A 13,875-nucleotide genomic window follows, 5' to 3' on the forward strand; every position below is an offset into this window, starting at 1 on the left:
AGCAAATATGCACATAATGTGTTGACAGAGCAAGAAATAAATGTTATTATGGAGCCGGTAAAATTAAAATCTGCATCCATTTCTTGTTTGTAAAATACATAATTTCTATTTGCGTCCATTATTTTATTGAACCATAAAATAAACATCCTCTCAAAATGCTGCTTAACCACATAACAGCATAATTATTGAGTTATGTCTCTTGAAGTAAGAGTCTGAGAGCCATATCCTCAATTTTTCATCCATAAGCACTACAGGAAGTGGATGGCAGGATGTAATCAGCTTCACATTTGATTTTTGGCATTAAAAATGACCACTGGCTTAATTTGCTCTGTTTTGTTAATGTAAGTGGATGCAACTGAACGTTGGTATGTAGTCATGTCAGATCCTCTGTGTTGGTGTCTAGCTCTTCTATAGATTGCACAAACTTTCTTCCAAAAGTACTGTCCATAAAAGACATACAGCAGCGGGTTCAGGGTACTGTTGAGGAAACCCAGATACACCGAAACCTGTCCTCCTACATCGAGAGTGTGAAACCACAGTGCTTCATCCAACACTTTGATATCACAGAGTGTATCCAGGAAGTTAAACACATGGAAAGGACCCCAGCACAGTAAAAACAGTATTGTGACAGCACACAAAAGAGAGATGGTCTTTGTGCCATTGGTGTCTTGAAAATTTTGATTTAGCTTCCTCTGGTCCAGAGCCTTGATTATATTGCAACTGCTGAAAACAATGACCAGAACAGGAAGCACAAAGCCCAAAACATTCAACATTATCTGATGGGAAAGCTTCCAATAGCTGCCGTGGGCGTAGTCCAGAACACAGGTTGTTATTTCCTGCTCCTCGATGTATTTCTCCTTTCTGTGAACCATACTTGGCACGCTCAGCAAAAGCCCTAATATCCAAATGATGACGCAGCACACCTTGGCATACAGTGTACGCCTTAACCACCTGGCCTTCATGGGCTTCACAAGGGCAAAGTAGCGGTCAATGCTAATTATGACCAAGGTATAGATGCTGGTGTAGAAATTGACGACAATGAAACAGTTGACAATTTTGCATAACGCATCGCCGTATAACCAGTTAAACCCATTGATGATGTACATTGCCCAGAGAGGGAGGCCACACAAAAGAATAAAGTCAGCCAGTGCCAAGTTGTTCAGGTAGATCTCCGCTACAGTCAGTGTGTCCTTGTGGACTGCGAAAACAACCAGCACAAAGCCGTTAAAAAGAAGGCCCAACAGGGATAAGGTGAATATGTAAGGGGGGATGATGGTGCGGACAAGGTCCCACTCTGTAGAAAAATGGGGTCCTGAGGAGTTAAAGGACGGGGATGTGGTGTTGTTTTGCGACCAGAGCGATGCTTCGTTTACTGACTCCATAGCCTATAAAATAAAACAGTTATGCATAATTCCTCAGGGAAATGTTATTTTGGGTTCATAAAACATAAATGATTTTTTATAATAAATAAAATAAACTGAAATGAGTTGTGGTAGAAATACATCAAATACTCAACTCAGGAATAAATATTAAAAAAAATTTATGTATCTTTATTTGAACAGTGAAAGCATATACACACAGGGTCATGTAATTTATTTTCCTTTAACCACATTTAACAAATTCCAGTTTTTTTTCCCCCATTTTATGCGTTGCTTGCAAATCCCTGTGTACTTCACCCCTTAATGGGGCACTCAATAAAATACTTGGAATTTTAACATTTTAAGCATGAAAAGAGTTTTATTATTGGACAATATTGCAATACTTAAGAATACTTTTTCCCCTAAAATAACAAACTCCATGTAGTATCTAGTTATCAATACTAACTTTAAGCTGAAGACTGATCTCAATGAAGTAGCTGGGATGACTGGTGTGGAGAACTCAGTGTGGTTAAATGATTTCATGGATGAACATGTAGAGCCATTTTGTATCTCCAATTATGTGCTCAAACATGGACATATGCCCAATAAAGTGTCTCCAAACAGCACAGTACATTTTTAAAACACTTTGTATCGCTTCTCCTACCCAAATAAAAAATGACAATTGGCATTTCCTTACCGTGTCGGACATGAAAAATCTTCCTACTTTGGTTAAAGTCTGGGTGATGTAAACGTGAAACAGGGTTTAGCTTTTTACATGGAGCTTCTGGTAAGAGTGCACCGTGGAGGTGAAGAAAGTTGTCCTGTGAATGATTTGTATATATAGTTACATTCCTCTCCACCCTGAGCCAAGAGTTTAATATCTCACCATGTTTGGGAAAGTGTTAGCATTCATTCAGTGCATTCAAAACAAGCCTGCAAAGCACCCCCTGTCTTGGAATAATTTCCTACAGGTGCCAGTGTAGGATTATGGCTAGCTATTAATAAAATATTGATTCCTTATAATTACAGACACATTTTAAAAGAAATCTTATTTTACTGAATATTGGTGTTAAAAACAAAAGGGACTGGATATGTCATACTACATACATCATTTTTCATGTAAGCACCATCATCCTCTGGATTAACAGGAAATAGAATCACACTGCATGAAATGTCTTTAATGAAAATGATTGCATCAGCAAAATGTGAACTTTAAATGAAAAAAAACAACTAATAATGAAGTAATGGCATCTAAACAGCAAAGCATAAAAAAGAAGAACTTTTAACTCTACACAGAAAATATCTTATGTTTAATTTAATACTCATGTAATCATTTTAAAATCTTATAAAAAAAATTCTTTTTAAAATCAGATTTAGCCTTAATTACATTTCTATAAGTATTTAATAAATGTTTTCTAATCAGTTTGTTACTTCTTTAGTTGCAGCTGCTGCAATTGCTGTCCAGCAGCTAAAGATGGCCATGTTACATCGTGTGAAGCTCCACTTTTACTGCTAAATCCCTTTTTCACTTTCTTAAGCTTCTTTATTAGTCTGCCATTCACTCAAACCCAGCTTTTGCCCGTTGACAAGGTTATGGTTTTAGAAAGAACCGCTATGTCTTTTATTTCTCGTTCAGCTTCTTTTTCTGTCTAAAAAAGATAGCTTTAGGGATCAGCCCCACCTAGACTGAAAAATAATTTGGAAAAGACAGCCTGGTGCCCCGGCTAGAAGGACATTGCATGTAAATTGTTCCTTGTTAAGTCTTTGAGGTCCTGGTTTACCATTTGGCAGAGGCAAATTTGCAGTGACTGATTATGGAAATAATCCTCTCTGGTTTGAGTATGTAAAACCCACACTAAGTGTTTTTTTTTTATAACGGTATTGTTTCAAATTTCAATCATTTCACTATTGTTAATTATCATTAACATTTTTTTAACATCTCAACCATTTGCTAACAAGCATTTACTCTGTTTATCTTTGTCCAAATCAAAAAGAAACACACAGAGAAACATATTTCTCTGGCATTTTAATTTGCATGAAAGTTAAAAGGTTAACAAGTCAAAGTATTTGCTGTTAACTGGTCTTTGGTTTAATCTTCCCTCACTGAGTTACCCTTCAAATGAATCCTCAGAAGAAAAAAACTAATTATAAACACTCTCAAACTCTTTGACCTTATGTTCATTTTAAAGACTTCAGGACGTTTTTAAAAAACTTAGATATGATTTTCATTGGAGATTTTTTCTTCTTGTCAACTTGTTAAAGGCTTCAAATACACCTAAATGATCTACATTATTAAATAGTGTTTTTCATACCTGGGAGTCTTTAATTAATGCAGGAGGTAAAACGAATAAGCATTTTATACTTTTTCCTGTAGACTGCAATGCACATAGATTTTTATCTTCTCATGTGTCTCTTGCATCATGCTTGTAAGAGCCAGTTTCAACACAAGGTCAGTCAAGCAACTCATCCCAGCACCTTAAAAAAACAACATCATCATGAAACAGGAAAGTAAGCCACAAGCTTTTGCAGAGTATAAGTCTGCGAAAGCAATTCCCAAGTCCACATGGAATTAATTAAAAATAGTGAATTTTTACATAAAGTAAAATCTGATTTCAGCTTTTTGGAAAAACATTTAAGTAAAATATTTTCCTACCTCAGACACTGCCTTTGTAAAACAAACAAACTTATTACCAGTTTTTCTGGTATAACCTCTGAACGTGTTGTAGCGTGTGTGTTTATGAGAAGAAAATTTCTCATATCGTAAACTGACAAAACTGGTTAAATAATTTTGAAAATGCCAGAAACAGCGGGTGCTGAGGTGCGAGGTCAGGGGGAGGTGGGTGGAGAAGTGGTGGGTATTATAAAGCAGAAATTATTGACAGACAGACAGGCTCTGAGAGGCTGTGGTGACTTGCATGGCAGGTCCTGGCAGTTGGAAGTGCCACTGCAAGCTGCTTCTGCAGCAACTGGAGTTTGCTATTTCATCAGATGAGGATCAGCAGGTAAATAATAAAATCCATTGTTACGTGGACAAATCTGCACAATTGAAGCAATATTTTCTCAAAAGCTCTGTAAAAGTCTGAAACTAGTTACTCTACATCAGATAGCAAGTTCACACCGGTGCATATGCAACAGGGCAGTTTCAATGCCAGCAAAGTTATGTTATGTTATGTTATGTTATGTTTATCTGCTTAGGCCCATATTTCACATTTGATTGTGAAAAGCAAAAATCTGGTTTTACCCTGTTGGGGATTTTTGATGTACAAAATAACGCTTTTTAAAGAAATGTAAAGAACAAAAATCATGATGAAAAGGTAAATAGGATCTTTGAATGTAATGCATTACTCATCAAATGACACCCTGGGAAAACACAATGAGCTTATTTCTGAAAACTTTATGGAATTTTTGTAGGTGAGGTAAGTTTTTCCAATTTTCATTAAAAATCTAAATGTTTTCATGTATTTATTTGTTATTCACTTAGGTACTTTCATCCATCCAATTTCTTTGAATATTAGCTGTTCATTAAAATAGAGTTTATTCAAGGAGTGTTTGGACTTATTCATTACCTGCATTATTTGAGACCCCTTGGCATTTAATATAGATATGTCAAAATGCTAAAGCATAATGTCTTACTCTGCTTATCCACCTGAATGTATTTGATATTTTTTCTCTATTCTTCCCATTTCTATTAGCTACTAGTGTTTGGATTGGCTGATAAGTTTCCATCAGTCTGCCTGAGGGCAGTAGTGGCTACAGATGATGTATGAATATTGAATGATGAATAATGTTCATGTCAGTATAATTAGAAAAAGTCTAAATAAGTATGAAAATAAATTAAAACTTATATGGAGTTGTTTGGTTATGTTTACGGCTCCATATCTGCCAAAAATCAAGTGCAGTTTATAAGCACCTAAAACCAGTTTTCAAGCTGGTTTTAGGTGCTTGAAAGCTTGAAAGCCCACCGTAGTTTTCAAATACTACAGTGGGCTTTTATTTTGCCAGTATACATGTTCTGGGTATTTTGCTATCACTGTGCCAACCATGAACTTATATGTATACCAAAATATTTTAAAGTCATATGAAGCCATGTGACAGCCTAAATTGATTGCAAGCACAGAAAGAACATTTACAAATACATGACTCAAAAATAAAACAATCCAGATGTTGCTGTGGTTCAGCTGAGTTCAAGATCTCAGCCTAATTGCACAGTTGTGGTTAACTTTAAGACAGCACAAACAAGTGCACCTGAGCCTCAACAAAATTGAGCAATGTTGTGGACCAGAGTCAGCCAGGGCCTCATAATTCATGCCAGCACAACAATATGCAAATATTAACTTCTGTTATTGGTGCCAAAATGGTTCTAAAGGCTCCAAAATCACAACTTCACCATGGTAAAGTGATATTTGCTGTATTTAATGATCAGTGAAGCAAAAGTTCCCCGTTAGCTTTTGCAGCATTTAACATATTTATAGTTTTTGTGTTTTTTTTTTATTTTTTATTCATCCTGGAGTTTAACACTGTTATGGGACTGTATAACATAAATAAAGTAAATATTTCTGCTTATCTCCTTATTTATTTTATTCAGTTCCTTGGTGCTGCATTCCTGCAGCACTCAGGGAATATGGGAAGACGAGGGAATAAAAAGCCTGGAGAATTTCATTTTGACATATATTAAGATGTTAACACTCAAAAAAAGTTGCAGATGGTGAAATGGTTTCCATGCAATGACTTAAGTTTTGATAAAAAAAAAAAAAAAAAAAAAAAAAAAAAAAACAGCAACAAGAAAAATCTAAGTTGACTTCTACGATAATCCACTAATGCACTATTTGGATGTGAAACGTACAAATCTCTAAACTTATACTGGTGATGTTTGATTCAATATGATCTGCAAGCACCAGAATAATACCCATTATAATTTGTAGAATTAAAAGCTCGACAGGATAATTCTTAAATTCAGACAAAAAAAAAATTTAAATGAGTAAAATTACAAGTGAAATGAGGCCAAAATATCTATTTTTGACGGAAATTTTACAGCTTGAGGTTCTGTGTCTGCTTGAATGTTTTTTGTTCCACAGCAGTTTTATACCCTGGCACATATTGTAAGATGTATTTTCCTGTTAGTCAAGGCGTGCCTCTATTATGAGGGCTTTTCAGGGTGTATTCTTGCCCACAACCCACAATGAATAAACAGTGAACCATTAGATGTTTGCATGGGGAGAAAGGTCTGAGACAACAAATATCTGTAGACCACAGACAGCAGAGTGTTTGTGTGTCACCCACTGGAAAATCTTTCACAAAATCCTGTTTTAACTTTGCATGAAATGAGTCAGAAATACCGTAAAACACTTACCAAGCAGTTGTCTTGTCTCCACCATGTGCTGGTCCTTGTGCTTAAGATTTAGAGCTCTTGTAAAGATTCAAACAAGTTTTAACACCATAGACTTGAATAATTGTGTTATAATGAAAATCGTTTTACTTATATTATAGTATATGTATTTTGTATTTACATACACTGGGCATATTTACAAATATACATAATTACATTTTGCTAATATTTATAACCAACAAATTTATCACACTATCACAACCATAAAAAAAAAAAAAAAAAAAAGCAAACAAAAAAAAAATGATTTGTCCATATAAAACTAAATACATGCTTTTCATATGGCACGAAGTACTTAGTTAGAAATACTATAACACAATGACTATGGATATAGCTATAAATAAGGGGTTTATCATTTGAATTATTTTAAAGTAAATTTAGAGACAGATCATAAAATATCTCCCCATTATTGACGTCCTTCACTCAGTCCATTGTTTGGAATATTTTACAGGTGCTTTATACCAAAGTCTTAAGTGTAGAAGACAAGTTTGAATGAGTAGATTCAGCTGTTCTCATTCTCCTGATGGTAAACTGCTTATGGAGTTCCTGAACCTTTTTCCTGAAGTTCTTCCCAACAATAACATACAGAATAGGGTTGAGAACACTATTGAAAAAGCCAAAGTAGGTGAAGATCTGGTTGCAGATTTCCAAGGTGGATGTGAGATCACACCCTCCCAGAACCTCGACTCTTACGAGCACATCCAGAATAGTGATCAGATGGAATGGCACCCAACAGATCAAAAAGGCCAAGAGGACCACAAGAACCAAAGTAGTGGCCTTCTGTTCCGTTTTCTCAGCATTGAACCTCTCCATCGCCTGGGTCTTCAAAGCCTGAACAATCTTCAAAGTGCAAAATGAGATGATAGAAATGGGAACAATAAAGCTCAATATGATCAACATCCCATCATAGAATAGCTCTACTGTCGGGTTTGGATATTCAAGATAACATGCGTGAACATTATATTCAGGTAAATAATTCACATCCCTAAAAATGAAAGTGGGCAAACTGAGCAACAAGCCGAAACTCCATGTCAGGAAACAACCTAGTTTGGCATACTTTGGCCGACGCATTCTTCCATGTGACAGAGTATGCACCAGTGCCACATAGCGATCTATGCTAACCAGAACAAGGAAGTAAATGCTGCAGTAGACATTTATTTTAATGCCTACGTTGACAGCTTTGCACATGAATTGGCCAAAAGGCCAATTGTATTCATTGTAAATGTTGACAGCCCAGAAGGGCAAACAGGACACTAGGATAAGATCAGCAGCAGCCAGGTTGCTTAGGAAGATCTCAGCCACAGTGCAGGGCTTCTTGTGGAGGCAGAAAACCAGCAGGACAAAGAGGTTGAAGATGATGCCCAGCACACAGATGATCAGGATATACACCGGCTGACTGGCGTAGATCCATTCCCAGGCTTCTGTATCTGGACAATCAGTACCATTGGTGTTGTTATGGTCATCATATAGTTTTGTGATGCTTAAAACTGGGATGCTGTGTAGAGATAGGAAACATTTCATACACAAAAACATGAAGTCAAGTCAATATTCAAACATAAGTAAAACAATTTAGCATTTTTCATAAAATGAACTTTTGCAGCTTAGAGTCAGACAGGTGGGAAGATAAATACTTCTGTCTCTAATAAATATTTTGCAGATGGTCAACTATTAAGTGACTGCTTGCTCTATTTGAATATTTCCTAAACAAACGAGTGAGTCATGACCTGGTGTTTTAATCCCATGTGTAATACTGAAAGAAATGTTCTTTTACCCTTTTGTACCGAAAATATATACTGAATTCCAAATAAACTTCATAGACTGTCTGATTATAACGTTTAACCATGCGATTTGTTGTGGGATTTCTTTTATGGAAAACCTCTGCCTACAGTGGAAATGTTTATGTATGGTCATTCCATGACTTTTCTTGTGTTTCCACAGGAGCAAAGCTGTACATACTGGCCACCCACTCATTACAGGGGACTTTTTCAGTTTGTAAAGCCTCAGAAACTGTTCATTGAAGCTGTGAGCTTTTCTGTTAATTAACAAAGATGATTTAGTCAAAGCTCCCATGAAAATGTAAATGAATATTTTAGAGATTTTCCAGGTGAAAAGCACTATCATAATCATGAAAACAGAGTCTTAACAGCCACATTTAATTGTGAACCTCTAATTCTTTTAAGTCAGGCTGCCTCATACATTACATTAACTTCAACAGTCCACTAATGAGCAACTAGGACTCCCTTGTGTCCCTAAGTGTCAGCATGAGACATGTACTTTCTCATTTGTCCTTCTATTACATCAAAACTACTGTATTTAGGCTGCAATGCAAGGAAGACTTTGAATGATCAAAATTCTCAAGTTTTTTTTGGCTGTTGGTGAATGTAGAAAAAGCTACCATCAAAACAGTGAGTAAAATTAATATTAAAGTTGATGATCCAACAGGTGCTTTATTATAATTAAGTGTTTAAGAATATGAAAATAATAGGCTTTGACAAACCTTTGATCTCATTTAGTCAATACTGAGCTTAAATGTCACCATCATATATATATAAATTTCACATGTTCTGATTATAAATTCAGATCAAACTTAGATTCATTTTTAAGTTTGATTTGAAATTCTCACAAATCTCAGATTAATGAAGAAATTATTTGAACTACAGCTCTGTTCATACATCTAACAAATTCTTCCACATGGTTGCTGTCATAATAAATAGGACTGTTAGTTTTTTAATACGGTAAATTACCAATATATATCACAGCTTACATAAAATCATTCAAAGCATATAATGTTTATACATACCTTGTTGGCTGAAAAGTCATTTTCCCTTGAATGTATCCAGATGTGCAATGTCCAGAGATTTCTGCTTCACTGTTGCTCTGCATACTGTCTCACTCTACTACTGCAGCTGTCTGACTCACAAGTGTGATTACAGTGACGTCAACCTCAAAGACCAGGCAAAATTACACATTAGTGCCCATGCTCCCTGAGTACCTCCCATAACTGTCCCTTGTCCTCCTCATACAACAAGAAGAAAAATTACACAAATCAAGTTTATGGGTTTCTAATCTGACACAGGTAATAACTTTTTTTTTTTCACCTTTTCCCCCCTTTTATGTTAATTGAGCAAAAAAGATACAACATCTCTCTCTCTCTCTCTGTGTTGGCTAGTCATTGTTAAATTAGTCAAGCAGGTGGTTGGACTATGATGCAATAACCTTCCATAAATCATGGGGAAGCGAATCAAATCATATGCCAGAGGAATGTGTTGAGTCAGAAAATACACTCCAAATTCAGGATATCATTTAGCTTCAACAATCCTGATCTTGGAGACCTGTTCTGAAAGTTGTAAGTCCATGAAATTTCCTTTATTTGTTATCTTTTCCATAACTGTGCTAAACAATGGAAAGGAAACTGATACTACAGGCACCCCTATATAGTGACATAAAAATATATGCAGAATCTGCTCAAATCTTTTTGCACTGTTATATCAAAAAGGAATCAATAAAGTTTAAAAAGTTCATTTGAACCAAATTAGAATTATTTGCTAAAACCTAACCTCATAAAACCCACTCAGATGGTGGTCTTGGTGGCTAAGGTTCTATTTATATCACTGTCATTGTCAATGTTCTTATTAGTCCAGATATTTAGCAATCCACTCAGTTATTATTATGGATTTACATGTGCTACTGTGATCAGAAGAAAGAGGATGAAGCTGTTCAAAGCATGTTTACATTCTTTTCAGGGCAACAGGATCTACATCAGGAAAGCCACAAACTACTGCTGGTGTTTACCAATCAAGCCATTTATGTGCAATATCTATTGATAATTGTTAATCACTCTCTTTGACTGCAATAAAATGTGACCTTATCTGTAAGCATGTCATGTGTTTTAGTTTAATCCATAACTTTTGTGGGAATGGCTTGTTACTGGTTACAGAATCACCAGTCTGACGTTCTGATTGAAAAATAACACCAGCTGTTGTCAAAGTGTGGAAAACAAGGCTTCTTTCCTGATATGCGGGCTGCTGATCCAAATAGTTTCACACTCCATAAACAGTTTTAGGTCAACATCCTTTTTACAACTTTGTGAGCGTGTGTGTGTGTGTGTGTGTGCGTGCGTGTGTGTGCATGTGTGTGACACTATGATAAACAAAAAGTAAGCCTAATATGCGCATTAAGAAGACTGGAATCCACATCTACGAAAAGCAACACACACTACATGTTGTGATTGTGGATTTTACAGAAAAAAATAGTTGCTTAAGTTTTAAAATTCAAATCCTTCACTAAACATTTAGTGTGTAGCGTACTGAGAAGACATTTTGTCCATCAAGAGAAAAATTTGCATCACTATTTCTTTCAGCAGGACGGCTCATATAAGGGAAGCTCGTTCTGCAGCAAAGTTAGCATCAAGATGCTCATATGAGCAAATGCAAGACAAGTAACCTACAGACTGTGACCATTTAAGGAATCACAGGCACAACTTACTGCACTATATACGTTAGGAAGTTTTGGCATCAAGTATTTAATATAAACTCCTGACAATTAAGCGTCTGCTCTGTCTCAACCCGAGCTGTTGCTCATATTAAAGTGTCTTCCATTTTTCTCTTTTCAATAGAATCACAAACAGTCATTTTTCTTCTTGTCAATGAAAAGAAATCTGACATCCTTTAGTTGACCCAAATGAACAGTCTACAGTAACTATAAATCTGCTTTTTTTAAGGATTACCTCCTTGTTGCTTTATTTTTTTTATCTACTTCTGTGATCTAAGTTTATTCATGCAGTAATACTGCGGCTTTGCCCTGAAACAGCAGAGCTGAAAGGGAAATAATATAACTAATGTCAGTTCAAAGATGAGCTATGTAACTTAGCTTAAAACTTTGTTCTGGATCCTAATTTATAAAGCTGTAGCACGCACAAAACCGTGTGTACACCAATTATTGTCAGTTATTGGGATTTATAAAACCACGATTTGGCAGAAAAATGTCTCTGTCTCCACTCTAACCCTGGTGTACGCACAAAATCTGGAGAAACGGGAAACGACGACACCAAAGGCAGATCATAATACCAAAGAAATAGTGTGAAATTTGAGACATTTGTTCAAAGTCAAAGACAAACTTTGCCCGAAGCAGACTTGGTGGAGAAGCATCGAAGCTGAGATGAAGGCTGTCGGAAAAATGTGGACTGACCGAAGGAGGACCGGCCAGAACCGAGTGCGATGGAGGAGTGTTGTTGCGGTCCTGCGTTTCACAAGGAATCAAGTGGCATAAGAACAAGAACAAGAAACATAAACTTTCACACAGAATGTTGTACATTAACAACATTTGCGAAAAAAAAAGAAAATTCCTTTTGATATTTGTACTCCATTACATAAAACGTCAACCACTAATATACGCTCTGAAACGAAGCAGTTCTACATGTTACAAAAGGCATTTTACACAATTAATAAGTTGTACAGAGGCTGCCATACTAATAAAGGTCTAAATGAATCATTGCAATTAAAATAACGTTTTAGCCCATCATTAGGCTACGGTCAGGGTGTTTCCTCTACCTGCAGATACTGAAAATGAAGTAATGAATCAGAGAATTCTGATTTATTCACAAGTTTAGTCTCATTTCTGTCAGAGTTGTCTTTATTCCTCCCCATCCTTCACCTCCTCCTTGATGGCAATTACTGTGTCCTCTGTGAGCACATGCCTGCTGAGGAGTACAAGGTGGAATCACTGGCCTCCCCCTGTCCAACTACGGTGCAGCGCTGCAACCCAGCTGGGACACAGGAACATCAGTATTTTAACAATAAATAAACTGGAGTCAGAGACGTGTCATTTGTATGCGTTAATTTTGTGAAGTGAAACAAAGGAGCACTTGGCACACTTGGTTCCAGCGTTTCTGTGGACTCGTATTTTTCCCCTCCAGCTTCTAATATGTGGGAGTGAGCACACTGGTGGTGGTGGTGATGTCCATCCCGTGTCCACCAAATAATATATTTTGACATTTTACAATGTTGTCTATTAGAATTTCTACCTCATATTCCAGAAAATGCCTCTTTTTTTTCTTTTTTCCCTGCTGAGCTGTCATGGAAATGAGATTGATTAATATTTATCAGGGACGTTTGCCTGACCTTTTATAGTCAACAAGTGGGCATGACAAGATGTTACCACACGTGTGCAAAATTTAGTGTTGATCCTGATTTATAAAGTGAAACAGGCGTGGGACGTGCATGCGTACTGCTTTATAAATTGGGAAGTGTTTTTGCGCCCCATTTCCTGTTTTCCGTACGTATGCTACCTGTAGTCATCGTTGCTGCGCATAGTTTTATATATGAGGCCCCTGTGGACTTGTTAGATGAAAGTCTGACTTATTAAATGATTTAATTGAAGTGCATTTGGAGCAAAGGACACATGCAGATGACCACTTTTAAAAATATAAAATAACTAACCCAAAGATGTGTTGAGCATCCTTCTAGTTAATGGCAAAAATCTATGAGTTCATTCTATCCATCCATCTATGTATGAACCGGTTTAATGCAATTAAAGGCTGATAAGACATGTGAGTCTGTAGTCAGCCTTCCATCTACTGTGCCTTCGTTGTTTTCAATGTTGCATGTTTGCATGTTCCAAAGCTAAATCTAGGCATTTCTACTTGTCTCTTATTCCAGGTGGTCTTTCTGGATCATTTCATATATTGGATTTCTGACGCTTTGAAAAACAAGATCAAACTTCTTCAAACAAAACAGAAACATTCATAAAAGCTTCCTCTTTGCAGTTTCTGCTGCATGTTATATATTCTATGGGCAACTTTGCCTTTTCAGGCTTCTCTCTAAGGTAAACTATCAACAAATAAAAAAGCATGCTCATAACACCTATCTTCAATTTCATATCAGTTCTAGCCCTCTGGTCTCTTTCTGCGCTAAACCTTGTTGTGCAAGCTAATCAGATTGTCCGTAGTGTGCACATCAGCTCGATCATCAAGCCTCAGATCATAACATCCTATCAGAGGAGATCATTTGTTTCCAATGAACGGGACAATAAACAACAATAAACAAGAAGCTTTCGAGTCAGACGTTTAAGTTTAGAATCCAAAACTGAAGGCGATTCTCAAGTTTGCCTTAAAAAGGACAAACAAAAAGCCATGAT

The 13,875-nt window shown here is 36.4% G+C and overlaps 1 protein-coding gene across 1 annotated transcript; it reads right to left on the reverse strand.

Annotated features, from left to right (window-relative positions):
- Positions 1-281: 281 nt before the first annotated feature.
- LOC306772195 (uncharacterized protein) lies at positions 282-9,613 on the reverse strand (the record flags this gene model as incomplete). The annotated part of the gene is made up of 3 exons (XM_079261610.1): positions 9,542-9,613; positions 7,204-8,236; positions 282-1,385 (listed from the first exon to the last, which is right to left on the reverse strand). Exons 1-3 carry the CDS (start codon positions 9,559-9,561, stop codon positions 282-284), a joined length of 2,157 nt encoding a protein of 718 aa, XP_079117736.1. The 5' UTR covers positions 9,562-9,613.
- Positions 9,614-13,875: the final 4,262 nt, after the last annotated feature.

Source organism: Telmatherina bonti (genome assembly GCF_933228915.1).
Source record: "Telmatherina bonti genome assembly, chromosome: 22".
NCBI lineage: Eukaryota > Metazoa > Chordata > Actinopteri > Atheriniformes > Telmatherinidae > Telmatherina > Telmatherina bonti.